Source organism: Laetiporus sulphureus, assembly GCF_001632365.1.
Source record: "Laetiporus sulphureus 93-53 unplaced genomic scaffold LAESUscaffold_27, whole genome shotgun sequence".
In the NCBI taxonomy this organism is placed as follows: Eukaryota; Fungi; Basidiomycota; class Agaricomycetes; order Polyporales; family Laetiporaceae; genus Laetiporus; species Laetiporus sulphureus.
Window position 1 is genome coordinate 290,280 of NW_024468536.1, and position 26,287 is coordinate 316,566.

Here is a 26,287-nt window from a genome sequence, read left to right on the forward strand (position 1 = left end):
TGAAACTTGTAGGATCCGAGAACACGCTGTTTCAGTCTACGTCTGTCGGATGTTCTAAGAGGAGCTGCATTATGATTAGCCGATCAATCGGTGAGTTCCGGGATGAGTTACCGATTGTTCTGAGATCAGCGAACGGCTTCTTGCACATGGTGTCGTCCAACTTGGGTCGGTGACTAACTTCGACTTCTCGCGCTCATACTTAGTGGGCGCTTAGGACTCTGCAGTGCGAGCGCTTGTGGCAGCTACAGCATTCATTCGGCCACATAATCTTTTTGATTAGCAAAGCAGCCGTGAAGATCATTACTGACAGTATTTGATAATTCGGGAGGGTCATTCTAGGCGAGCAAGGAATTTTAGATGGACTTGACCCGGACCTCATCGGAGAAGGTCTCCAGTGTTACCGATATCATTCGTTGCATCTACTGAAGTCTTTCAACTGAAATGCAGAATATGTGAACTGTTCAGGGAAAGGAACTTCTATCTTTTCGTTGGAAACTGGTTGCAAGAATAATGTATGATAAAGCATCATAATCATCTACAGCACACACAAACAAACTTAAAACACTTGAAGACAGTAACGCGATAACTACTATATCGTACATTGAGCACACGATTGGACTCTGGAGGGGATTGACGTATCCAAATTGTTTCGTAACCCCACTCATCGATAGGATTAATTAGACCAAGCAGATGTTGTTGCGCATCCTGGAAAGCCATTTTGCAGTACGGCGAGGCAGTGGAATGATATCGTCCATCATTGCTAGATCTGATATAAGTATTCGTGATCCTCATCCACTGAATCCGTTGCGCGTCAGGGACGTGGCAGGAAAGAATGTGAGCTACACTCACAATCAATCTTCAAAATGCCTCTCGCCAACAACGCGGGCCATTTCGCCTTGAGTCGCCACAGGTCACCACGCCAGATCTCGTATGGATCTCTGGGATAGCAATAGTCCAGAGGAACGTAGACAACGAGAGAAGACGCCGCAGTGAATCCACCGTCAAAGAATGACAATATAGAACGTAAGACACCAAACCACTTTGCACAAGGATATATGATGATGACGGCGCGTTCTACGTTGGAGGATTTGAAAGCAGGGACGAGCTGTAACAAACATCTTGAACCTATGTTGTGGGATTTGATACGGACTCTTTTGATGTCCATGCACCTCTCACGAAGCACGTCCGCAAGTGAGGATACAGTGGGTTCTAGGAGGACACGATTGAGAATCTTCTTCAGCGAGCATAGTATGTGACGTACCATCTGCAGTGTACTTGAAGCGCAGATCGAGATGCTTGATGTTGCCTTCGTGTGTGCGCAGAAAGTCGCGCAAAGCCAACAAATCTCTGTCAGCAACAAGGTCCAACGTCAAGGCCTCTATGAATGGCAGTTTATGCTGAAGCAACGTTGACAAAACAAGGTTAGGAGCTTGAGGGTGTTGAGGATTCGGAAGAGGGGCCGCGATTTCCACCTTCTTCAAAGGGACCATAGGCAAGTCGCTCGCAACATCGAAAATACCGCAGCCGGGAGAGGTCTTCAAAACCAGTCTTGATAGTCTAGGAAACGCAAAGAAGACACTGTCCAAGTCCAAAATCTCCAAGCTGGCCATCTCCATCCTCAATTCCTCCACAGGCCCAACGCTCTTGACTATGTCGAGATCGAGAGGCACTTCAGGTGCCATTATTCCAAGACTACGAACAGAGTTGAGGTGCTTCATAATATCTTCGTATATAGAGGAGTCGCCATCAGTGGGAATATGCATACTCAGCCGTTTGACGCAGTGACCGATGTCTTCGGAGGATTGAAGGGCTGAGAGAAATGCGCGCGCCCTACGATCGCTGACTAGCATTACAGAGAAGAAGATATGTTTGCGGGCTGAAGCTAACCAAGAGCGACAGACGAGAGCGATGCGCTTGAGGGAATAGAAGTCATCATGATTATTGTCAATGATATGACTGGTCAATTCCGGTGGAAGTTTGGGAAACCCCGCAGAGTTGAAGGACTTGAGTGAAAGTGCGCGCGGCTGGAGAGACATGAAGACGCGTTGCGACGTGGGGGCAGAATGGAGTCCGCGTTATGAAGCTGAAGGGTAAAAAGCAGAGTGGGAGGGGGCCTCGCCTTGATGAATGTCTACCGAGAGAGGGAAACCAGATGTTGCTGCCAGCAATGAGGGCAAAGACATGGCCTTTATATATTGGGTCTCGAATCGATAGTGGCAGGGCACGCGCGTACCTGTTGTGACTGAAATTCAACTCAGCGACGTTAGATGGTGGGAATTTGCATGGCCGAGTGGCCATTGTGACGACAGCATTGATCTTTGCCACCGAGCTGCACATTCCATACCTTTGGCTGGGCTCCCAATGGATAAATATATCGGCGCGCATTTGTAGATTGCGATAGTGCATGAGCGTGCCACGAGGTGCTAAGACTGGAGCGGGACTGCCATGCGAGCGTATGCTGCCGGTCTGTCGGTGGGCATCTCCGGGATTGCCGGCCACGCTCATGCTTTTCCAACCTGTGTCAAGCACAGTAACACAGTATTCAGGTGATGACAGCAACTTACTATTATTGCTCTCCGACTTCTAGTGCAACAACCCAACCGGGGATATCAGTTTGGCATAGAACACATGAACGTATAAATGACTGGGCTACCGACAATCAAGGATGTAACGTTTTCTGTTCTCATTCTAAATTGCTCGTAATGAATGTCGTAATCAAGCGCATGCCGGTAAGGCTATCGGAAGGTGCTGAAATGAGCATGCAGTTACTTTGATGAATTTTGATAAGAATCAGCCTTAGTAACGGGCAGCAGCAACTGGTGTATGACCACTGCTGCACCATGCATTGTGTCAGCAACATTCTCGATGCATACATAATGGCACTGTACTGTCTGAAATGCGTCCTGCGAAGCTTGTTATACTGAGATCATCGTGAAGTTGTTGTACATGTTGGCATGCGAGTGAGAGTGACGGGCGCTTGGGTGACCGACATCCTGCAGGCTGAACAGACGCCCAACATGCTCAAAGCTCTACTATTGAAGCTGTTCTTTTTTCATTGGACAGGCTTAAGGGTGTAGACATACCGCATAACTGATAATATGAAGGAGAACGGTAATATAGTCAATGCATACGTTACATGGGAGAAGCCAACGGTTGTTCAAGTCAGCAATGTAATGCATGGATACTATGTGTATTGCGAGATATCTATGTTACGATCGTTCAACCTAATTATTACACCATCCTATTCGTCGCACTAAGAACATGCACATCTCAACGGCAACTACACCCTTCACCATCAGGAACGAGCGTAATCAGACCCTGAGCAATGAACAGTGTTAGACACCTTATTAGAGAACACACGAGGAAGCTTACAAGTCTTCGGGAAGATCGATCTTGAGGATACCTCTTGCAAAGAGTTCCGGCCATTGATCTTCAAATTGGTTAGTGAGAAGGTTCTTCCAAGACGACGATGCTTCTAAAGGTATTCCGTGCCGTTCGTGTAAAGGGACCTTGACAATAATGTTATTGGCTGCGACGAAGGCGGGTTCTTCGATGCCAAAAATGGAGAGCACTGAGAGCACTGTGGTGAAAACAGTTCCTGCTGGAAGAATGTCGATCAAAACTTGCTCGGCATTGGATGTTCCGATGGCGGGAATCAAAAACTCCAGCCAGTATTTGTTGCCCGACGCAAAGCGTATGCTTCGTACATCCGCGCACGTTTCACCAAGAAGGTTGGCAAATCGAGCGATAGATTCGACTAGTAAATGCATTCAGCTCCCCAAATCATTCGTGAGTGGACTCAACGCGGAACCTACCTTGAGCAGAGTACTTGAAGCACAAATCCACGTGCAAAAGAGTTGTTTCCTTCGTCCGAAGAAAGGTGCACAACGCTTCGAGGTCCTCATCGTCCAAAATGTCCAGCGAGAGAGACTCCAGAAGAGGGAACCGCTGCTGGAGCAGTTTCTGCACGATCTTGAAAGAACCCGGAGCCGGGGTTGAGTCTGTGATCGCGAGGCGTCTAAGAGACGGTATAGGGAAACCCAAGGCGGCATTACTTTGCAATGGAAGCCCCGAGGAAGTGTTTATCATTAGACCTTCCAGCTGAGGGAATGTGCTCAGCGATTCCGAGATGACGGTGCCTCTCAGTATGGTTGCTTCTATCACCAGCTCCTTGATAGGCCCAATGAGCTTGGCAGCCTCCGCATGCAGGTAGACTCCCACCCCCGTCAGCTCGAGCTTATGGACTGAGCCCAGACATCTGATAAGCTGCCGGAGGATGGCTCTGTCCTCCTCGCGTATGAGACACACCAGAAGACATTTCACGCATCCAGCGAGATGCGGCGAAGTTTGGAGAAGCGCGACAAAGGCGTCAAGGAGTCGCGAATGATACAGCGCTATCGAATAGAAAAGATGGGTCCTGGTAGAGGGAAGCATGTCACGGGAGGCAAGTGAAACGGACTTTAGCGATGCTGAGTCGTCATGCAAGTAGCCTATGACAATGTCGGTTAACTCGGGTGGCAGTATACGGGCCCTCCGCGTGTGAGAAGACGAAACAGTCCGAGAGAAGACGTGCATAGCGATACGTTGAGTTGGACGGAGAGCTAGGTCAGCTTGGACGAGCCGAATGAGAAGGCGCTGCAGGGGATGTGCTTCCCCCGGAAATGTGACTCTCGGACAAGGGAGAAGTGTAATTCCAGCCACGGGAGCAGGCCACGAAATTTATACAGCCGACGGCGGGAAGTCGCATATTGACGGGTGGCAGAGCCTTCCATGTTTAGACAATGGTTCAACTCAGTATGCCTGGCTGGTGAGAAAGCGCGGTAGCCGAGTGGCCTGTATGGCCGAAAGTCATTCATGATCCGTGCCACTGGGGCACGCGCTTCCACTCCTTGTGACTAGGACATCTTCGCTAGAATGCGTCGTTGCATCATTGAAAGAGCGTGGCCAGAGGGATGGCATGCCACGAGGCAGTGAAACGGGGGCGATGCTATCATTGGAAAATTCAAGCCGCCGATACGATTGGGGCACATCCGGTATAATGAGCCACGCATACGGACGCCCAGCACGCGTGCGGGATGCGGCGGTGGGCATGCGAGGACAATGATTGTTTTCCGTGTCGTCGCTTTCGGAGAGGTTCACATCCTTTGGGAAGGTGGTAGCTTGTAACTAATTCACCTACTTATTTAAAGGTGAGCTCTCAGCGCGTAGAATCTCGATACGACGAACTAAGTGGATGTGATAGAGCCAGTGCCGATCGTGGAGTAACATGGCTTTCGCACCAACCTTTCGTAACTCAAACGTCCCTTCGACGAGTCTGCTACACAGAGGTCGTACATCGTATCAGTACATGCTTCGCAATAACCTCAACAGCAAGCCGAACTTTCTCTTCTTTGCGGCATCCTGATCTTCTGCTGTGTGCGTCACCACGGGTGCCGACACAACTCCCCGCGATATAGGCCTGATTATGCCAGCGACGACGCGAATCGTCAAGGATGTGATGTGGCATCAATACAGTTGTGACGTTCTACACGCAACATGGGCTGGCTTGGACGTACAGAAGAGTACTCACTGGACATGCCGCCAGTCATTGACGGCAGCAATCAGGACTGATGTGCCTTCGTTCTAGGTTGTTGATATCTTTGAGCTTCTCGATTTTATGCCCGCCTTCGAATCAAGGCATCGAGAGTGTTTTGATGAGCGGGAGGTTTATCAGAGTGTGAGCAAAGGTACACACTATTCTCGCCCCAAACGTACTCTCTTCGAGATGGCTACACTATAACCACCACCGACCGTCCTCCCCTTCTTTGTCGGTGCCAAAAGCTTCGCATCGTGCAGGAGTCAGGTTCTTTGATTTACTCCTCGTGGTTGTCGCTCAATCTCTTTGTCGTCGTCGCCCTCGCCCTACCATTCTCGCCAGAATTGATTCTCGTGCCTTCGACAGGCGGCGTCGGTGTCACTTGATGGCGATGTCCGCGAGGATGTTTGCGTATCGCTCGTTCTTGCTCGCCTGCCTTGCTGGGATATGCACTATCGATGATCGTGAGACGATGGTCGGCACGGCAAGCACGGAGCGCGGCAGGCGTCTCGCCCGAACGCCTCCTTGGAGTCGACCAAGACGTCGACGAGTCTGTAGTTATCGCCGCTCATTCTCTCACAACGATCTCAGTGCACTAGCAAGATCAAATCACGACGATACGGCCGCCAGCACATCATGTTTGATCGTGAGTCGACCGCACTTGACAGCGTGTAACGTGTGGACCTCATTGACGATGGTCTTAGAGCTCAAGGACAAGGCCGGCAAGGCCAAGGAGTATGGCGTAAACAAATTCACTACGACAAGAGACCACATGAAAAGCCAGCCAAGCAAGAATCTCAATTGGAATGTCGACCACAGGGCCCACCCTCCTCCACCCCCTGCCGCTCGTCCCAAGAATACCTTTGCACCACCACCTTCAAGATCAGGATCCTCCTCAAGTTCGATTCCAGCACGCAGCCCGAGCGAGGTCTCACCTTCTCCCAGCAATCGGAGCCCACTCGCGCCTCCTCCGGCCCCTCCAAGACCGGGAGCATCAGCAGTTGTGAGGAAGACGACCCGTCCGAGTGACACGTCGCCGAGCATGCCTCCTCCTCCTCCAAGCAGGATCACATCGAGCTACAGGACTGCTTCTCCGCACCATGTCGGCGACGGGCCTGATCACATTGACTGGGCGAATCTGTCTCCGGAGGATAAGGAGGTCTTCTTCAGCTGGTTGGATGAGTTTTTCGCTAGGTATCTCAGCACCTCGGTTCCCCCGAGCATAGCAGGAGGGTCGGTCAAAATCCTGCAGCGGTCACCTCAAACATCACCGCATCCCGCCCCTCCATCTCGAGCATCGTCCACAATGGCTCCGGTAAGCGTCAATCTACGCGCGTCTATTCGTTTATTCATACTTTGCAGCCCCAGGTCCCAAAGTGGTCCAGGCCACCCCTTCCCACCGCTGCCACCGATGGTGCGGATCTTAACTAGTCTATGTCTCGAGCACGGTTTCACACGTTGTAGAGCAATTTATGACATCACACCCTGCGCCCACGCAACATGGGAGTGCTGCGCTCGACCTTGCATGTTATTTCTCGTCCTCAGCACATTGGGACTCTGCTTGGTATGCGTCTGACAACCCACTGCGTGCCCCGCCGCTTGAGGGCAACACACAAATCCAGCTGGCGGGATCCATGGAGCAACATGGGTTGAGAAAGATGGTATATGGCGGGGTGCTCTTCGCTGACCTGAGCATATGTTGGTTCACCATCGAGTTTCCCACGAACGGTGCTGCAGATCCAAATGACGCGCGTGCCGTCAAGCGTGCAGCGCGCTACTTGCCGCGGCCGCTTGCCATGGACCGGGCTGCGCTCGTGGACGCGCACGAGAGGTACAGCGAGACGATCGCCGCATTCGCGGAGAGCTTCGAAGAGAGCGGGCAGTACTGCGGACGCGGGGAATGTTGGGACCTCGCGCATCAGGCATTGGAGTACTTCCAGCAGTTCGACTATGTGCCGCGGCCGGTGACGAGTATCTGGCGTACGCACGGGCACCTTATCTTCGAGGGCAAGGCGACTGGCAGGGGCGGGCCGCAGTATGGGCGGTGGCGCGGGGGAGATGACAGGGTGCGCAGAGGCGACATTGTCGAATGGCGGAGGGTGAAGTTCGGGATGAGCATGGGTTGGCAGACCGTCACTCAGGTCTTGGGCGACCCGGACCACACGGCTATAATCGTGGGCGATGCGGTTCCCGCGGTGGCAGTGGCGGATGGGCAGAGCGTGAAGCCTGCAGAGCTGGGGACGCTGGAGGTGGTCGAGCAGAGTGTGAGCACTGGGCAGACGCCGCATCGGTCGAAGTACGTGTTGAGCGGGTTGGAGGAGGGCGAGATGTGGATATACCGGCCGGTGAGCATGGAGGCGTACGTTGGTTGCTTTTTGGAGGCCAAGTGCCCAGAGGGAATCAATGCACAGTCGATTTAAGGGTCCAAATGCTGCTAGTTTTTGCTCATCATTCATTTCCTCATCGTGTGGTGTTTATGGACTGGATTCAGACTTTGTACAATATACATGATTGTTCACTGGCTTGTACACTGACGATGCTCGATATAAGTCAATACAGGCATTACTTCATTTTTCACAGCGAAATCAGCACTGCTCACGACTTATTGAAAGCGGCTGGGTGTGGTGATGAGGATAGTCGGATGTTAGTGTATGCGAATCTATGTGGATCGTTACTAGAGCGCTTGTGGCACTTGATCACTGCGCGCTCTTTGAACAGCGCCATTCTTTCCTCTTCATTTTGTCTCTTGAATCCACACTCGCTCTGAAAAATGCCTCGTGCGACATCCGACCGCTTCAACAGGGCGCATCAGTCTTCCGCAAAAGCTAAAGGCTCTGAGTCTTCAAGCTCTGGCTCCGGAGTGCACAATCCGATCTTCAACACTGAAAGATTCGGCCAACATATCCTGAAGAATCCACAGACGGCCCAGACGTGCGTTGACCTTCTGCATGTATGGCCTCTCTGCTCACCGTGATCATAGAATAGTTGATACGGTTAGTGCGCATGGAAAGGGATGTGCAGGATGTACGACTGAACTAGGATGTACCACAGGCAAATCTGCGGCCTACGGACAACGTACTCGAGGTCGGTCCCGGTACTGGAAATCTGACAGTGAGAATACTGGAGAAGGCGAAGCATGTGACGGTGGTGGAGATGGACCCTCGCATGGCTGCTGAGCTCACGAAGCGAGTACAGGGAAAGTGCGTCGTGAACGTGGTTCTCTCAGTGATGCTCGTCTAATGCACTTGTAGACCAGAGCAACGCAAGTTGGACGTCATGATAGGTGACTTCGTGAAAGCGACATTGCCGTACTTCGACGTCTGCATATCGAACACGCCTTACCAGATATCCTCGCCACTCGTGTTTCGCCTTCTCTCCCACCGCCCGCTCTTCCGCACCGCCATCCTCATGTTCCAGCGCGAGTTCGCCCTCCGTCTGGTCGCACGCCCAGATACAGAGCTATGGTCGCGGCTCTCCGCGAACGTGCAATTGTACGCCAAGGTCGACCTCGTCATGAACGTCAGCAAGAACAACTTCCGCCCACCACCGAAGGTCGAGAGCAGCGTCGTCCGGCTCGTTCCGCGCGACCCACCGCCGCCAGTGGAGTTTGGCGAGTTCGATGGGCTGACTAGGATCGTGTTTGGGAGGAGGAACAAGGTGGTGCATGCGAACTTCCAGGCCAAGGGCGTTATGGAGATGCTGGAGCGTAATTGGAATACTTGGGCCTCGATGAATGATGTAGTGAGTTCATCACATACATTGTGTGGCCGGTTGGAATGGTGCTCACCCGCGTCAAGAAAATTGAAGATAATGTCAATATCAAACAAAAAGTGGAGGAGGTTCTTGACGAGACAAGGTTCAAGGACAGCCGTGCTGCAAAGATGGACATTGATGATCTGCTGAAGTGAGTCAAGTTTCTGGTCAAAAGTCACAATGGTGGCTTATTGGAGTTTGAAGATTGCTTTCCGCATTCCATGATGCGGGCATTCACTTTGCATGACGTACCTCGCGTAGTCTTAACGTGGCTCGTTTGGTCATTATGAATCCGGACTCAGATGATGGTATGTGCTGTAGATCTATATCCCAAAAATACACTACTGTACATATAAATGCATACAGTGGCTGTTCAAACGTTCATGAGCCGACCACTGTCTTCAGCGATCCATAGACATACACCTCATATACGCTCTTCTGCACAGCGTTCTCTTGCCGAATGCCTCGATCGCTCCTGCCAGGGTATGGATTGGCAGGCACGGCACTTCGGGGACAAAACGGTCAGATTCGCAATAGTTGGTGAAGTGTGGTCCTTACAGGACGCTGCGCCGTCGGCGAAAATGACTCGTTCAGGGCTGTATTAGCTGCGTCTCGTACTGCTTTGGAGTGAGGGTTTTCTGTGAACGGTCCACGGTCAACATGCCACCTCTAGATCTTGCACCTGAGTCGAAAAGGAACCCACCTGCGAGAACGCATGCATCCGAGCAATCTGATCTCTAAGCACCTGGTTGACTAGATCATAACGCATTGACAATCAGATGCGATTCCGAGATTAAATCTGAAAGGAAGCGCACTGAATCGATGTCTAGCCAATGTGTTCTTGCCCTCGAACGCCTGCAGTTATACACGATCGTCCAGACGCTCGTCTTGATGCTCCAGAACGAGCCCAACTCACCGGGCTCACCACGAACACAGCATAGTTCTCTCCACACCCATTCGACTGATCATGGATCTCCAAATGAATGATGGGTATCGCTGCGCGGATGGCATTCTCGAGCTCGACCTGTGAGATGGGCATGGCGAGGAGGCAGCAGAATGAGCGTCGAGGGGTGCCGGGGGTGTCAAAGTGTATCTGATAAGATGGTCGCCTTCGATGGACTTGAGATTTATGTACGAAAGCCTCGGCAACACCCGATAGTAACGCCCATAGGCCGCTTATGAAGACTCGGGCTTTCACTGCGAGATACTCGTCCTCGTGAGCAAATGGCGGCCGCGACATTATCATCTTGCACCCTACGGCTGGACAGGCATCTCTGGATGCAAGAGAAGCAAGCGGCCTTGCCAGATGGTGCGATCATTCGCCATCTTCCGTAATTATACGAAGGGTCGAAGTCAAGCGTCCAAACAATCGTTTTTTCGGGGCCAGGAATAATAAACTACAGCGAACAGAGAGGTCGTCTAATCATGCCTATATGAAGGGGGACTCGTACGGAAACTGAGAATAGTGAGCATCCTACAGTCGAGTGCAGATACGTCCTGTGCTGACCCACCGCATCTCACCGGAGCATAACAGTAGTTAGCATACATGTACTATGGTACTATTGTTCGCTACTAGATCAGCAATACGTTTTACAGGCTCCTTGCGCGGGTTGGAAACGAACTCAGCACTGCGAATTGGTGCTCACCGATTGAAAGATAAGTATGAGTGCTCTTTATCACAAAGCTCATTGAAACCACCAATTATGGTAGTAACTAAAGACAGTAACTGAGACAAATTGTATCACCACATAGCCATCATAAGCGAAGACCACCCTGTCCAGCATCGAAGACTCAGCATCATGAGATCGAGTACCGTAAGCTGATTGCCCAGATCCATTGTCATCCACGAGGTGCTGGTTCGAATGTATTCATAAAGAAACGTCGCGCCTCATGCGCATTGCCGCTCATAAATGTCTCCCCATGACCCGGTTGGCTCTGTGGTGGTATCAGTCAAGATTAGGCTCCTCTCCTGGTTCACCGTCGATCGGTGTCGTTGACTTGCTTAACGCTCCGATCGTGGACTGGCGGCACCGGCGGCCTCATGTAATAATGTCGCACCAGGCGCCCCGAATATGTCAAAGACGCCAAGTGAGATTCGCCTCAGCGTGCTTCGACAGGTGTGTACCCGAACACGTTTTCTCAGAGAGCCGGCGGAGCAGAGGTGTTGAAATTGTGCGGCATGCATGGATAGTGTCTTGCTCTTGTGGCTGGCCAGATGGCTGAACATTACGCGACGAACACGAGTTGCATGGCTTACCTAACGGGGAGTGGCTGGTGTGACAACCAATCTGCTGCCACCCATTGTTCTTTCAGGTCGAGCCGCTGCACGGCTCATGCTCCTCCCCCCAGTTCTCATCTGTATTCTGCATTTAATATCTCATTCTACAACCGTAGAGCAGCTTCGTTCCCTCAGTTGACTTCATCGCCTATGTCATGTACGTGACCGCCGTAACTTTTGGCGTCGTATTGCCTCGACTAATTCTTATTCTAGCGATGCCCCTTGCCACTCGCGTGATGGTGCTTCGCTCTGCTGAAGAGAAGTCCCCAAGACTTTCAGTAGAACTAACCGACATGATTATCGACGAACTTCGTGACGACATGTCGACCCTTCGAAACACCTGCATCGTACATAGTTCGTAGACACAAACAAGCCAGAAGCATCTCTTCCACTTCGTAGAGGTGACCGATGTCCGTCATCCGTGCGCGTTCTTCGAGCTCCTGTCCCGCTCTGAACATCTTGGATTGTATGTGCGAGAGCTGCGCATCATTCTGCCAGAGCTGGACACACTGGGGCAGAGGGAGATCGTCCAGAGCATACCCTTACGATGCAAATGCGTACAGAAGCTCGAACTGCGTGGTGCTTGGATATCCTTCACGGAGAAGGATTTCAGACAACTTGACGCGGTGAAAGAACTTACATTGGTCATAGAGCATAGCAACATTGATGTCCTTCAATCCGCTCTGCGGGCATATCAGGGACTCGAGAGCTTGACCGTTAACGCCCTTGAGGGCTCCATAGAGGATCGCATCATCTTTGATTCTCCTGTGAATGCCTTAAAGCGTCTTCATTCTATGGACGCAGGACCTGACTTTGATTAGTTCTTCCTCGCACGGCCTTACCGGTATTCTCTCATCGTTGGCTTACCACCCGCTACCATCATTGGAGTCGCTTGCAGCTGCCATCTCCACGGAGTGTGATCTCGAGGCCCTATGTGCATTCCTGCGCATACATGGAAAGGATATTTCATCTTTAGATTTACGCTTTCCGAGGTGCATCTTCAGCGTTCGTGAGTTCTCCACCACTTTCAATTACAGCTAATCACAGCTGAACGCATCATAGATCGTAGTGCATCATCTCTTGCAGATGTCATAGCAAAAGGTTGTCTCAACTTTCATCGGGTTAGCATCTCGTCGCCAGTGCACTTATGGTTCAAGGAATTGGTTCCTGTCCTTGGACGCACTGCCGTGCAAGAATTCGTGTTCGACTTCGATGGTGCAGGATTCTGGATTTCGCCTACAGATAAGATCTTCGGGTCGGAGGCACCGTTCTCTGCAGCGACCAGTGTCACCATGAACCTCTACGTTAGGCCCGCGGATACGATGTTCATTGGGTTCTACCTACCTGAATTCCGGCGAGAATGGTCGAGGCTGCATTCTTCGCAAGTGTTGTTCATCAACGTTTTCCCTGAAGAGTGGGTGTCTCCTAACTTACAGTGGTGGTCTTTCTTTCTGAACGGTTGTGCAGCGAGACCGAACGCGGTAATCGGTGAAAAACATATTGTCAAGTGGCCACTTGAGGAACGCTTCTTTCTGATGTCACGCCACCTGGTGGTTGATGGTGTAAGCTCTTGTTGGGAACCCATCTAACGATGTTTTGTCTACATATCGACGTGCCATCACTGCTTCTGGCCGTCTCATACATTGCACGTTGTCACATTCCTCCGTGCTTCTTTTGCGCGTCCTGTCCTCTAGTTTCTTTGTGGAATGTATCACGTATTCTCTGAAACCTCACAATGGTTTCCGACGCAATTGAGATTTATGTTCCATATACCATGCGTGGGTAGAGATGTTGCAGCTGCGACGAAGCTGACCTTAATTCTTAACAGTCGGTCGGTAGTACTACTACGACCTAACATTTCACTAAAGCGAACATCTAGTTCTCAACAGTTAGGCATGTACCAGTCATTTTTCCTTGCTGATCGACGCGCGGATGGCACGCTCGAGCTTCCATGATGCATGGGCGCGGGAGGATGAGTGTGATGGGACTTTGTGGCGTCAACTTCTAGAAGAGCCGGGCAATCCCCGAAAGGTTGAGTTGATTCGCCGCTATTCGCAGGTCGCGTTGTTTTTTTTGATACAATTTACATACCGCCGAAGGCGGTCGGGGGTGTGTCTAGGTACAAGTTGGGCATAGGACTACGTAGGTAGGAGCATATGTAAAGGTGTGAACAGATCACGTCCGAGTCAGAACCTAACCGGGATCGTACATTATAGATGCCGCTTCCTAAGCTGAGCGGTTGCTTGCGAGGTAAGGAAGAGTGAGCCGGGCAATGCGAAGTGCTACGACGGTGTGTTGGGGGGAGAGGGTTCGGCCGGGCGAACGCGTGGTTTGTGCATCCACGCGAGGAGCGGTGCTCGGGGTCTGGATAGCGAGTGTCCGGGGTCCTGGCAACATGGCCAGGCTCCTGATTCGCTGGCTGACGATCCAGGGCTTCCGAGCGCGTTTGGGCCGAAACTCTCGAGCGTACAGCGGCTGCGTAGCTGCCTAACGAGGGAGGCATGACTACACCACTGCTACACGCTAAGAAAACAAGGAGTGGGAGGGTGGGAGAAGAAAACTGCTACACAGCGTGGTAGCGAGTGTCGTGGCGATGAGGAAGAGACGTAGCGCGCGCATGTCAGGTGAGCGCGTCTCTTCTTCTCCCACTTGCTTAGTAAGCAAGCGTTCGTCCCAGTGCTTGTTTCTCGCGCTGGGACTGAACTTCACTTGGTCCAGGCATCGCTATCCCGGAGGAAGGCGGCTAGAGTGGACCAAGCGTCTTTGAATCGAAATAAGTCCGGTATGCGCAGGTCTTTATTGGGGCGAGAAAGGTGCCGTCTAGCTCGCAGGTCGCGTACTACGACAACAATCCTTCACTATCCTCAGCGTTAATCTGATGCAAATGCAAAGTGCGACGGCAAGCTTGGCAACAACCTGCGCACTGTATTCGGTAGATAAACCAGACTGTTCGACGGATGCCAACTACCTTAGAATCATTATGGCGCCTGAGGGACATGCCTTAAGGGTGGGTATCGAATACACTCTGCAGTGATAATGCGCTGCCTAACTCAGACCTTGACTAGCGCAAACGTCGTTGGGCTCTAGCACTGCGCATCCTTGTCGATTTCCTGCATCATTCATTGTATCCCCTCATATAATGACAACGGATTTCATTCCTCTAAGATACACTGCATACAATATGTCTACGTGAATCCCCCGCAGGTGTTCTTGCTCGCGATTACCCGCCATGAAGGCCAGCGACGCTTCATGGCAGGCTGATATTCCCCGTGCGGCGCGCCACATGTCACGCCTCGCAAGCGCTCTGCCATCGACGTATTCTGAAATGGCCACGCGAGAGGATTGACTGAATAGCTTGGTACTAGGTGAGTAGGTATGTGATTTCGGCTGATTTGGGTGTTCGTTAATTATACCGGAGAAGGAAGCCATCATAACACCTCTCGCGTATAATCGTTTAGCATACAACTGTCAAGGTAGACTACGTAGCCAATGTCCACAGTCCAAGCCGAAAGGCAGCAAGATGTCGCTTTGCGACATACTGAATACCCACGAATTCCACGAGGCAGAGTTATCCTGTTTCAGAATCTCATTATGTGCGGATGCAAGCGCCACGAGAATATTATTGCCTATCACCGCCGCAGCAGACGGGTACGTCGTCTCTATAGGTTCATGCGGTCGGCGCTATCGATGATGTCAGGACTTGAGCATGGAGGCGAGAGGGCGGCCCGAGCACCCCAATGTGGTAACGCCCCGCCAGATGCCATCGCCTCGCGTTGCACATATAATCCCGACACGCAGATGCACCTATCGTTGCGGCAGTCGCGACTGCACCTCGTTTTCGTTATCGCAATGTGCCAGTGCCACTGGCCGCTGACAGTCGAGACCATCAGTCAGTGGCCCAAGTGTTCTCTATATGGAAACGTCACGCCGCACGCCGGATACTCCGACACGCTCATCACGAGAGAGGGCTCCAGACTTTCTCGGCAGATGTGTCCCGACCATGTTATTGGGTGCCGCACAACTCGTGTTGCTGGCCACACGGCTGGATGCGGAGTGCCCTTCCGCGAGACACATGAGCCTTCTGGAAGGTGTCTCGCGCAGCTATGATCAAGTGGCTTCAATTGTTCACACCTCAGACGCTATAAGCTGTGCGTGTCGGCAACCGTTGCTACACTCTTCTCCCTCTTGCATTCCCTCATGTTGCATCCCGCCCACCCAAGAGCCACTTCAATTCAGATAGCTATGTCACGTGTGGCGCCACATCATATATTGTGTTCATCCTTCGCTCATTGGTACCTTTGTCAGCGGCGTCCATTGCCACCCGCTCAACGACGTACCGTCCAGCGTTCCCGAAGTATCCAAGGGTTCCCCAAGAGTTGACAAACATGATCATCAACAACCTCCGCGGAGACACATCAACACTTCGAGTTACCTCCCTGGTTCACCGCTCTTGGGTACAGGAAAGCCAGAAGAACCTCTTCTACTCTGTGGACATCACCAGGTCCGGCCGGATGTATGCGTTCTTCAGGCTCCTTCGCCGCCATCAACACATTGGACTATATGTACGAGAGTTGCGAATCGTTCTGCCTAAGCCCTCCAGGAGCGGGAAATTTGCTACCAGGGATAGAGGAGTAGCGCGGCGAATTCCTCTGCATTGCAAACTTGTCCAAAAGCTTGAGCTGGGTGGGTCATGGATACCCTTCACTGAAAAAGAGTTCGCGGCGATGGGCCTGGTGAAGCAGCTCAAGGTCGATATATGTTTCAGCAACATTGATGTCCTTCAATCTACGCTTAAAACCCGTAACGGACTCACAGGCTTGAGCATTAGGTCATCCATAACTACTGCATCCAACAACATGACCTTTGACCTTCCTTTCAACAATCTGAAGCACCTTCATATCGAGGCCGTACTTCCACCCTTTCGCATGGATCTTGTACGGCCCAATAATGTTCTCTCGTCATTCCTCCAGCATGCATTGCCAGCACTGGAGTCGTTGAGAGTTGACATCTTCTCTGACGATGACGTAAAGTCTCTAAGCGAGTTTCTGCGCAGGAGGGGAGGCAACTTGACATCCTTGGATTTGCGCTTTTCTCTTTGGTATGAAGGAGACGGTGAGCCCAACACCTCACTCTTCATAAATAAAGACTTACTGATCACGCCGAAACTGATAGTCTCAGCTCTTGCCAGTGCCCTCGAGAGTTGCTGCACTGTTAATCAGATCCGTGTTAGATCAAATAGATCGGGTTGGTTAAGAGGAGCGGTAGATTGTCTTGGGCGAACTCCCGTTCAAGATTTAACCATTGATGTGTTGAGCTCAAGATTGACACCCATCGCCACTTGCCTAGTTCTTCATGGCCAGCCTTCGGAGCGTACCTTTTCTCGAGCATCCAAAATCACAGTGAATCTCTATCCTGATTCGCAGCAGAGTGAGACATGGGCCAAATCGGAGGCGCGTCGTTTCCAAATGAAGTGGGCGACATTGAAGTCGTCAAAGGCCCTCTATGTCAACGTGATTACTGAGAGGTGCGATCTTCGCGGTTTTCGATTGCAGTTCCGCTATTCTAAACGGCTTTACAGCGAGATTTAGTGCGATGGATGGTATTCTACGTCTTCTTATCGGGTCGTGTGCATGATTGTCTGTCATTGTATTCACCATCTGAATGGACGCTCAAACTCTGCACCTTCAAGCCCCTCGGCAGTCTACTATAGCAAGTGTTTCTACCTTCGTCCTATCTCTTTGTAATCATAATATATCGTCTCGCCTCGTCGGTTCCACGTGCGATTCACCATTCTCGGCCGTGTCACACCCGAGCAACCTCAAATAGAAGTAATGCATCGCTGACTGTTGCCCCGCCGCCATGCTGCATGATTTTTTTTTCTTGCCCAATGATGATTGCGTCTTCGCAGCAGTGACGATAGCGCTTTGTCTCTCGCTGGCCACCGGGCAACACAAGCAGGCCTGGGCACCCGATTTGGTAACGTCTCGTTCGTGAGGTGTGTCTCCCGGACACGTTTTCTTGCTTTGCTGATCCGGTGAAAGAGACGCGACGCGATGCACATGAACCTTGTGGCACTCTACTACTACGCCACGTCGTGAACCTGGTGATGGTCTACACGAGTTCATGACTAGACTAAAGAGGAAGTAGCCTGCCGAGCAACGACGCTCCTGCGACCTCTTGTCCCTGCATAAACCAATGGCCGCCACAGAGTCATCATGAACAGTCGCTCTGGTCCCTCTTCGTCTGGGCCGTGTTCAATCCTACTGCTCAACAGCCTTACTCTCCAGCTACTAACGGCCAGCACTGCACGCCTTGTCGTGTGAATGGTCATACAGCGTCTTGACGGCTTGATTCGTTTACTGACACCACACGAAGCGACATGTATTATCACTTTCCAAGATGGGCATCGTCCAGCGCGACACGACCCCTGGAGGCGGACCCAGAAGTCACCAACATGACAGTTCATAACCTATTCGTAGACAACACCACGCTGTGGAGCATCTCTGTAGGTCAATCAACACTGTCGCCTTGTCTCTACACTTGAGTTGATTGTGCGTCCCGCAGCGGCGCAGCGGCGTCTTCTGTCGGAAGACGAATTTGAACGTCTCTGTCGATGTTCATCTTCCTGGAAAAACCTGCCTTGATGCTTTTATACCGGCGCACAAAAGAAGGGACATTCTGTTCAAGTTGATGCGGTCTACGTTCGGATAGACTCTAAACATTATCGGCAAACCCTTCGCATTCAAGTTTTGACTTTTCTAACTTTTCTCCGTGATTGCCGTCAACTTCATTGTCGCACATTGAATAACGCAAGACGGCTCGTTATGCTTCGTTCTATGAGCAATGGCAATCTAGTGCAGAGAACCTCGTCTTTGGACCTTCCACTCGCGTTCACGCAGACTCTTTCCCTAAATGCCAGTGCTCCTGCTTCTGTTCCGTTTGTCTCTTATCTTCCCGATGTTCTACGAGGCTCATCCTACAGCAAGTGACAAGAAAGTTCTCCCCGGATGCTGTCAACGTTGCGCGTGTAATCCAGATGTACATGCATCTAATGTGCCCCGTTTCGCCGGCATTGTATAGTAAGTGGCCTTGTCTCCCCTAGGCAGACTACAAAATATCTGCTTCTCTGACAGAGGGAGGTCAGCAGATATATAGAGTGGCCTGAGATTTAGCTTACCAAGCCCCTCTCACGCTCCTCTAAGAACGATGAGTAGAGCTCAAGTTACGAGAAATTTTTAGTTGTCCATTGGAGATGATACAGTACAAATTGCGACCGTAATACCAGTACGACTTGGGAAGGTTGGTTCGACTGCAGATACAAATTTGGGGATAATTAATGTTATTCGCTATCGTGGTGCAATACGCCTCTGCTTTGTTGAAAGAGTTCTATTTCCGCCAGCATATCTCTCTTCTAATATATTTTCAACCCACTACGTCACCAATGATCTGCACCGAATCATTTGAGGAATCCGAGCGTACCATCGCTGCCGATCGAAGCACTGTACCTACACCATGCTGAGTGGCAAGGTTCGCTGGATCCACGGGATCGGCACTATAGCTATCTGTAGGCTCAGTCGCAGGAACCGAGTCACCTATGTGGAGGTCGATATCATCGGCCTCGTTTGTGATGTACTTCGTGTCATCCCGAACCCTGTGCCGGACGCAGTGAGACCACTGTCACTCCGAGACAGCCGGTAAAAGATAACTGACTACTCACTGTGTGGCGCAGTCCTTATTTGAACTGTGTCCGCTCTGTACCTTCGGTTCTCCTTCCAGCTCCTTCAACTTCTTCGCTTCATGCTCACCGATTTCCTCCAGCCGATGGCTGTCCTCGTCCGATGCAGGGAAGCTATCCCCTTCAGGATGCGCAGATGTCGCTTTGTTTGTTTCACCAGCGAGCCCGCTCGGTGGTGGAGTGTGACCAGAAGCGCCCTCAGTAGCAGAGACAGCTGTTTCCGCCCCGACCTGGCCGACTGTGCTGACATATACCTCGCCAGCTACGTTCAGCTCGCGATCTGCCTTTATGCGCTCCGCGTCACGCAACGCCACCTCTTTCAGCACTTCACAGTCAACTGTGTCGCCATCTCCTTCAGGATGTTTGGCCGCAGCCGCTTGGGCCTCCGCTGCAAGCGAGCCAGGCGGTGGCCGGAAGCCGAGAGCGCGATGCTCGTGAGACATGAGTGCGCGCGCTTCAGCGACGCTAATAGTGCTGAGGTTCACGCCTCCGGTGGATGATGACGAATTTGCATTTCTGTCCGCCTCGTCAATGGGGCTTATTTCGCTGGTGTGCTTGCGCTCAGTTAGGATCCGAATCGCGTCCTGGCGGGCGAGCTCTTTCAACTTGGCAACGTCCGGCCGCTGTTTCTCCGGGTTGCCCTCGGGATGCTTGGCTGCTGCAGCTTGGACTTCTGCGGCGAGCGAGCCGTGTGGAGGGCGGAATCCGAGCATCCTGTGTTCCTCGGACATGACCTTCCTGGCCTCCGCTGCATTACAATGAGCAGAATAACCACCAGGGCTGCGATGATCACGCACCTTTGCCTATCGCACTCAAATCAATCCCAGCAGCGTCGGCGATCGACCCTCTGCGCGCTGACGCTATTGATGCGGACGGCGAACCCGCGGGGATCCCAGTCGAGCGAGGACTGTCTTCCTGAACTGCAACTTCAGCGTTGACGACGCTGAGCGACGTTGCAGGTGACGATGCGGATTTAGAGGACATGGTGGGACGGCAGAGGGTTTGAATTTGGCTTTTAACGTTTGCTCCATGACTTGCAGCTGGATTTGGTGGCGTGTGGAGTGGAACAGACCTTCGGCGGCGCGTCACGTCATGGCCCATGCGGTCGCGTCCCGTCACGGAGCACGTGCGTCCCGTGACGTGTCACTTTCGACAACTCACTATACCCGACTTATACTACAGTGATCATAAAACTAAATGTTGCAGATCAGTGTTGCAAAATTGAACATGTACGACATGGGTTGATTATTCTTCTCGTGAAAATTACCCTCTGCCTGCCAGAAGTGACGCTTGGAGGGAGATTGTGTGTATATGAACAGTGGCAACGTACCTGAATATCGACCGATGAGAAGGACACAATTTGCTGTATGGGGCGATATCAGAGTTGGAGTCATGCCCGTGGTGGTTGGTCCTTGCGCGACACATGTCCGTCAGATGATTTTATTTCGTATGCGATCCTCTCGCATTCACACGTTTTATACGCCGACATGAGTCGGATCGAACGAAGCCATGTTAGACTCTACTTACGACTCCGTAAGGGTCGATCAGCGGAGACGCGTTTGCTTCCGTTCTCATCCTGGCATCACTCATCGACGTCGGTCGCTCGTCATTCCAATCTCACCTTGACAGTTGACCACTGGTTTGAAACAAATACCTCGATTTTCAAAAGGCTCAAAAGCTTCGACACGGTAACGACAACTGTAAAAAGCTACAACCTGCACCACTCTAATCGCAGCAGAAAAGCTGCAATTAGATTGACATGCTGCGTCAAAATTGCATAGGGCGTGGACGCGCCGTTCGCGCGACGGCGGAACGTATCGACACTACTAGGGATCCTTAAGCTTCCAGTTCAGCGTTTGCATCGACAATAGTCTGCACGACTTTGTCTGAACGCGGACGAATCTTGCAAGGGAATGGACGCGGGTGCCTGTACAACGGCTGAGCACATGAAACCTACAGCATTCCAGCGAGTCCTACCTAACGGTCCCCGAGGAAAACTTTGGTACCGGAATGATTTCCTGTCCCGACGAATCACAGTTCCGTCCGATGTCCATGGTTGCTAACAGATTGGCCGCTACTAGCCATGCGTTCGAATCGGCCAGCAACCGGCCAGGACAGACCCTGCGAGCGAAGAGATGAAATCAAGCAAAGAATATAGTAATATAGTTATACACATTACCTTCTTCCGAACCCGAACACAATTATACGCGGGTCAAGTACATTTTCCGTGTCACCGGTGGTCTTGAGGAATCGATCAGGGTTGAAGACTTCTGGGTCCGGGTACATGTCTGCATCTCGCGTCATAGCCCTGAGAATGCGTTCAGACATCTGCCGTCGCGCAATGACGGAGACTTACCAGATATTAGAAATTATCATGGTCCCTCCCGGGATGTAGTAGTCGCGGTATTGATCATCTTGAGAGACGTAGTGGGGTACGCCTCGTCAAAACAGAAGCATGAGGGTCTTGTTTTCCCTCGGTCAATGTGCCGTACTCACCAAGCGGGGCGGGACAGCACCATCTACAGTACACACAACGTCAGATGGAGTCAGACACGCATGATGAGGAATGTACCGGAGGGCCTCCTTCAAAACGCATTCTAGATACGGTAACATCGGTCGATCGTCCGGGGTCGGAAGTCGTGCTTGTCCTACCACAGCGTCCATCTCCGCCTGAGCCTTTCGGTAAACATCGGGGTACAGTACCATGGCAAGGACAAACGATATCAGGAGAGTAGCAGTCTGGATGGTTTGCATAAGAAAGACAGTATTTGGACAGAACGTAGTGCCAACCGTATCAATCCCGGCTAGAATGGCCAATGGGTTCAATTAATACTCAGCGTGAGTCGGAACAGTCGTATTTCGTACCTTGATATAAGACAGCAGCACCTGCTCTGATTCGAACCTCATTCTCGATCCCACCAGCAGTCTGTGAGGTCTCCTGCAAAAGGTTGCTTACATACGAAGGCTTAGCGGATCCGGAAGCCTGCAGGCGTGTGAGCGGTGATCAATGACAAACAACGATTGTGCAGCACCATCTTGGCTTTAACGTTCTCATACGGAAGACTCATTGTTTCGAACGTGAACCGTTTGAGCTCGAGCGCTCTGCGCTTGAAGCTCCCCGGGCCCGGTAACCACGTTGGTACGTACTTGACTATCGTCCCGATTACGCAGTGTTGTCAGCAGGTCTTCATAACAAGACGAAGAAGATTGCACTCACAAACGGGAAAGAGGTCCACCAGGGTAGAGCCAGCCTCGCCAATTTCAAGAATCTCAGCCCCAACTTCGTCTGCCATGCGGACAAAGTCATCGTCCCCAGATGTGACGGTATGGCCGTAGCTTACTTCCATGAGCACTCCGGCTGCGTACCTGTATAGTTCGAAATGAGTAGCTGTGGATATTCTGGGCAAAATGCATTACCGCTTGATGTGTGAGGCGAAGTCTTGAGGCGTCTGAAGTAGGTTTGATAGCAGTATGATTACTTCTCGCCGCTGCATGGGACGATAGCTGTCGAGAGAGACTCTGGAGGAGAGCGTCGTCTGGAACCACTTTCGATGTTTCCGCCATTCGTCTCCAACGGAGAGCAGAGCCATGTTGGGTTTGAGAGACCCGATCCTGAGATATACAAGTTAGCTGCAATGATCCAGCGGATGCTAAGAACGATTGCTCACAATTCATTGAGCAGCACAAAGCGCGGTCTATCTGAATACGTTGCGCCACGCTTCTCCAAAAGATCTCGTGCAGCGCGCACCGAGTTCAAGATGACGATGTGCTTCTGTAAGACACGTGCATATACGATGTCCCCTGAGGGCGATTCAGCATGTACACATACTTCATAGGTAAAAACGCGCACCATATTTGTCGCCCCATGCAGCAAATGCATACTGTTGATACTCCAATGGCATCTGTAGAGCATTCCCTACCAGAGGGAGCCCCTTTGGTCCGGGCGGAAGATGTCTACCCAGCCTCTGCTTTGAAACGCGAGAGAAGGAGAGCCATAGGACGGTGAGACAGCAAACAGTCACTCCGAGATACGTTGTTAAGTCAAGCGCCATTGTGCAACAAGGCGAAGAGATCGCTGGCAGGTCCTATTTGTACTCAAGATGTGAAGACCTCCTAGATTCTGTGAAGATAAATTTGCCTAATGCGCCTCACCAGAGGGGCCGAATGCTCCGCTGACAGCCCACCAGTGACTTACCGGACTTCACACTGCAGCATGGGAGCCGATTCGATGATGAAGCACCCGACCCGCATATGGCTGGGAGAAGCGGGGATAATTGGTTTTTCACATCACTTTTTGGAGTCGTACAAGAACCTGAAAATCGATGGGAAGATATCACGTAGCGGTCATCGGATGACACCGCTGAGTGGTCCTCGCCCTTCTAGATCGGTGGGGAATGACCCCATCTGACCAACGTTTCCCTTGATCGAAGAGGATCAGTGCGGAGAAAGGGGGGAGTAACCGGCGAAAGAGATGTTGCGACTGTCATAAAGGCCGATACCTATCAGCTTCCTGCCACATGATTATATGTCCATCCATAGAACAAGCTGTAGAACGAGAAGCATGAGATCGTGCGTCTGATGATGCATCCAAGGCGCTGCCTGTGCCCTATCTCCGCCAAAATGCGGTCGAGAGTCGCGTGAGAAGATCATGAAGTATGAGTTACCTCCATAGACGATGCTTTGCAAGCACAGAGCGTATCTGCAGTTCAACAACGCGCAAGGTAACAATGATTATGCTCTTTGCCTGCAGCCGACGATTCTCTGACTGAACATCGCCACGGTAATCTGGATAGGTTGCAAGCTGTCTATCTTGAACGTCCGAAGAGTTTAGGTTTCCTTCTTTCGTACCCGAAGGCAGGCGGGTGAATAACTCCGTCGTGGACAAACGACCAAACAAGACTAAACGATGTCCGCAACATCGGTTAACACAAGCGCATCAACAGTGATGACCAACGGGAGCCTCCTCAATTAGCCAGGAGCGATTGTACGTACCTGTCGATGCGCGCATAGACTACGAGAGTGCCATTCTGGTGTTAAGTTGATGAATATGGGATGTTTGGTGTTCAAGCCGCGCACGTTCATGGATCTTGAACCGCAACCACCATCTTCTTCCGCTAGCGCCGGGGGTTCGTCCTCCTCGTCAACGGAACTCGTGCACTCAACCTTCGTCCCCACACTTACACTAGCTGTCCGACAGGCCTTACGGCCATGGCAGGCTCAGAGACCCTCTGAGCTGCTCAATGACATCGACTCTCTGGTCGATGCCGCACATGCGATTCACCTTGCAGTGTCTCGCGTCATCAGCCGTGCCGAGCTGTTAAACCGACGCAACCCTGACCTGGACAACCTCCATAAGCAACGCCTTAAGACTGCCAGGGACCAGTTCTTCCCCGTCCCCAACTCCGGCTCCACCCCTCAACCACAACCTGCCCCTGTCCTATCCCCCCCTCCGACCACTGGACCCGACCTCACGGCAGCCCTCCAGGACCTTCGCTCCGCCCTCGACGCCAGGCTTGATGCCTTGGAGACTCGAATGGCGACTGCGGCCCCCCCGCCGCAGGCGAAGGCTCCCCCTCCTCCCAAACCTCAGGTACGTGGCGCTCCCAAGAAGCGCTCGTACGCGGCGGCAGCCGCCCCTTCTCGTCCGGCTCCTCCCGTGACGACTCCGAACCCACCCGCTCCCCTGAAGGCTCCTGGACCCAAGCGCGCCCCGGAGCCCCTGCAGTACGTGGTTCGTTTTGCTGGCCCTACGCCGGCGCATCTTCTTCAGACACCCCCCGTCCAACTTGTCGGCGATGTGAACGCAGCACTGGCTGCAGTTCCGACTGCTGGAGGACTGACTGCACTCGCAGCCTACCCAAGCTCCTCTGACAACATCGTCCTGGCCTTTCCCGCCACCACATCCTACCGCCGCATTGACGAACACCTCCCGACCATCCGTACTGCCCTCAGGCTCAACCCGGATCACCACATCTCCAGGGATGTCAAGTGGTCCAGGGTCCTCATTGGCAATGTCAGTACACGGGCAGCTCCAGGTGGTGCTGTCCACCCAGAGTCGACTTTGTCGACCGAGCTCCTGAAGAACCCCGCGCTTGCGCGCCTCCGTACCACCCAACCTCCACGCTGGGCACGCCGACCTGAGCAAATTGACGGTGCTCGCTTGTCCGTGGTCCTCGGATTCGAAGACCTGGATGGCTCCATTCTCACGGCCCTCCTCCAGACTCCCCTCTTCGCCTTTGGCACACCCGTCACCACGTCGCGCTGGCATGATAAGCCGCGCCTCCGGCAGTGTACGAGGTGCTGGGGCCTCAGCCACCTCTCTGCAGGCTGTACGAAGCCACCCCGGTGCCGTGTGTGCGCCGGCCACCATCTCGAATCGGTGCACCGCGCTCAGTGCGCCATGTGCGCGAAGGAGAATCGCGCCGCCTCAGACCCTTGCGCTCACGCGCGCTGCATGAACTGCTGTGGTCTCCACCACGCTGACTCCGACCAGTGCCCCAAACGCACTGCTTTCCGGAACACTGGCCCCGCTCTGACCTCTTCTCTCGAGCGCCCCGTGCTGCCCGCTGCTGGCGACTCCGATGTTGCTATGTAGGGGCGAGTACGACTTTAACTTCCCCCCACGTTCCTTTCTTTCCATTTCTAGCGCCCCCCGTCCGCTCCCCTCCGTCACCACAAGGCATGCCCGCACTGAATACGGGATCCACATGCCGGCGTAGCAACACTTAAACGCAGGGGATCAGTTTTTATCCAGCCTGCTGCGTGGTAGGGTTCGCCGCGCGTCACCCATTCATTCTGTCGATTCCCTCAGTTCTTTCCCTCCGCCCCGACATATCTTTGGCTGCCAACTCACTCCGCCCTTCGGCCCGCCGTCGTGCAATTCACTAACCCTGGTCCAGCCGGCTCCCCCTCAATGTTCAACTGGTCACCATGCCCCGCACGCCAC

At 52.4% G+C, this 26,287-nt stretch overlaps 11 protein-coding genes across 11 annotated transcripts; 5 read left to right on the top strand and 6 right to left on the bottom strand.

Moving 5' to 3' along the window:
- Positions 1-1,844: 1,844 nt before the first annotated feature.
- Positions 1,845-2,036, bottom strand: LAESUDRAFT_656116 (uncharacterized protein; the record flags this gene model as incomplete). Its single annotated transcript, XM_040904595.1, has 1 exon — positions 1,845-2,036. A coding segment is annotated over one exon (192 nt), but the record flags the coding sequence as incomplete, so codon positions are not given.
- A 1,159-nt stretch (positions 2,037-3,195) lies between these two features.
- On the bottom strand, positions 3,196-3,757 carry LAESUDRAFT_750723 (uncharacterized protein; the record flags this gene model as incomplete). Its single annotated transcript, XM_040911616.1, has 2 exons — positions 3,196-3,318; positions 3,373-3,757. Coding segments are annotated over 2 exons (392 nt in total), but the record flags the coding sequence as incomplete, so codon positions are not given.
- A 554-nt stretch (positions 3,758-4,311) lies between these two features.
- LAESUDRAFT_656408 (uncharacterized protein) lies at positions 4,312-4,575 on the bottom strand (the record flags this gene model as incomplete). Its single annotated transcript, XM_040904616.1, has 1 exon — positions 4,312-4,575. A coding segment is annotated over one exon (264 nt), but the record flags the coding sequence as incomplete, so codon positions are not given.
- Positions 4,576-6,094: 1,519 nt separating this feature from the next.
- Positions 6,095-7,995, top strand: LAESUDRAFT_702502 (uncharacterized protein; the record flags this gene model as incomplete). The annotated part of the gene is made up of 4 exons (XM_040906486.1): positions 6,095-6,221; positions 6,280-6,890; positions 6,938-6,989; positions 7,040-7,995. The coding sequence occupies exons 1-4, from the start codon at positions 6,212-6,214 to the stop codon at positions 7,993-7,995; spliced, it is 1,629 nt and encodes a 542-aa protein (XP_040763015.1). The 5' UTR covers positions 6,095-6,211.
- Positions 7,996-8,285: 290 nt separating this feature from the next.
- LAESUDRAFT_237282 (rRNA adenine dimethylase) lies at positions 8,286-9,837 on the top strand. The gene is made up of 6 exons (XM_040901683.1): positions 8,286-8,506; positions 8,556-8,568; positions 8,627-8,775; positions 8,827-9,316; positions 9,373-9,479; positions 9,533-9,837. The coding sequence occupies exons 1-6, from the start codon at positions 8,346-8,348 to the stop codon at positions 9,573-9,575; spliced, it is 963 nt and encodes a 320-aa protein (XP_040763016.1). The 5' UTR covers positions 8,286-8,345; the 3' UTR covers positions 9,576-9,837.
- An 81-nt stretch (positions 9,838-9,918) lies between these two features.
- On the bottom strand, positions 9,919-10,367 carry LAESUDRAFT_656203 (bola-like protein; the record flags this gene model as incomplete). The annotated part of the gene is made up of 4 exons (XM_040904603.1): positions 9,919-9,966; positions 10,032-10,081; positions 10,144-10,183; positions 10,245-10,367. 4 exons carry the CDS (start codon positions 10,365-10,367, stop codon positions 9,919-9,921), a joined length of 261 nt encoding a protein of 86 aa, XP_040763017.1.
- Positions 10,368-11,209: 842 nt separating this feature from the next.
- Positions 11,210-13,088, top strand: LAESUDRAFT_750725 (uncharacterized protein; the record flags this gene model as incomplete). The annotated part of the gene is made up of 7 exons (XM_040911617.1): positions 11,210-11,445; positions 11,642-11,763; positions 11,820-11,960; positions 12,006-12,373; positions 12,411-12,615; positions 12,669-13,020; positions 13,074-13,088. Coding segments are annotated over exons 1-7 (1,428 nt in total), but the record flags the coding sequence as incomplete, so codon positions are not given.
- Positions 13,089-15,606: 2,518 nt separating this feature from the next.
- On the top strand, positions 15,607-17,704 carry LAESUDRAFT_750726 (uncharacterized protein; the record flags this gene model as incomplete). The annotated part of the gene is made up of 5 exons (XM_040911618.1): positions 15,607-15,754; positions 15,912-16,718; positions 16,779-17,130; positions 17,515-17,601; positions 17,650-17,704. The coding sequence occupies 5 exons, from the start codon at positions 15,607-15,609 to the stop codon at positions 17,702-17,704; spliced, it is 1,449 nt and encodes a 482-aa protein (XP_040763019.1).
- Positions 17,705-18,894: 1,190 nt separating this feature from the next.
- On the bottom strand, positions 18,895-20,384 carry LAESUDRAFT_813647 (uncharacterized protein). The gene is made up of 3 exons (XM_040914506.1): positions 20,139-20,384; positions 19,324-20,089; positions 18,895-19,257 (listed from the first exon to the last, which is right to left on the bottom strand). Exons 1-3 carry the CDS (start codon positions 20,323-20,325, stop codon positions 19,029-19,031), a joined length of 1,182 nt encoding a protein of 393 aa, XP_040763020.1. The 5' UTR covers positions 20,326-20,384; the 3' UTR covers positions 18,895-19,028.
- Positions 20,385-21,177: 793 nt separating this feature from the next.
- Positions 21,178-23,393, bottom strand: LAESUDRAFT_656172 (cytochrome P450; the record flags this gene model as incomplete). The annotated part of the gene is made up of 13 exons (XM_040904599.1): positions 21,178-21,268; positions 21,319-21,462; positions 21,521-21,649; positions 21,698-21,779; positions 21,838-21,860; positions 21,914-22,080; positions 22,132-22,145; positions 22,207-22,324; positions 22,374-22,492; positions 22,559-22,707; positions 22,759-22,953; positions 23,010-23,142; positions 23,192-23,393. 13 exons carry the CDS (start codon positions 23,391-23,393, stop codon positions 21,178-21,180), a joined length of 1,566 nt encoding a protein of 521 aa, XP_040763021.1.
- Positions 23,394-25,627: 2,234 nt separating this feature from the next.
- LAESUDRAFT_727231 (uncharacterized protein) lies at positions 25,628-26,270 on the top strand. The gene is given in 3 exon segments (XM_040909181.1): positions 25,628-25,924; positions 25,944-25,965; positions 25,988-26,270. 3 exon segments carry the CDS (start codon positions 25,742-25,744, stop codon positions 26,068-26,070), a joined length of 288 nt encoding a protein of 95 aa, XP_040763022.1. The 5' UTR covers positions 25,628-25,741; the 3' UTR covers positions 26,071-26,270.
- The last annotated feature ends 17 nt before the right edge of the window (positions 26,271-26,287 follow it).

Coding starts and splice junctions, on each gene's coding strand:
- LAESUDRAFT_237282 (XM_040901683.1), top strand. CDS start 8,346: ATGCCTCGTGCGACATCCGACCGCTTCAACAGGGCGCATCAGTCTTCC. Junction 9,317..9,372: donor GGGCCTCGATGAATGATGTA/GTGAGTTCATCA, acceptor ACCCGCGTCAAG/AAAATTGAAGATAATGTCAA. Junction 9,480..9,532: donor GACATTGATGATCTGCTGAA/GTGAGTCAAGTT, acceptor TGGAGTTTGAAG/ATTGCTTTCCGCATTCCATG.
- LAESUDRAFT_813647 (XM_040914506.1), bottom strand. CDS start 20,325: ATGTCCTCTAAATCCGCATCGTCACCTGCAACGTCGCTCAGCGTCGTC. Junction 20,090..20,138: donor TTTGAGTGCGATAGGCAAAG/GTGCGTGATCAT, acceptor ATTGTAATGCAG/CGGAGGCCAGGAAGGTCATG. Junction 19,258..19,323: donor AATAAGGACTGCGCCACACA/GTGAGTAGTCAG, acceptor CGTCCGGCACAG/GGTTCGGGATGACACGAAGT.
- LAESUDRAFT_727231 (XM_040909181.1), top strand. CDS start 25,742: ATGTGCGCGAAGGAGAATCGCGCCGCCTCAGACCCTTGCGCTCACGCG.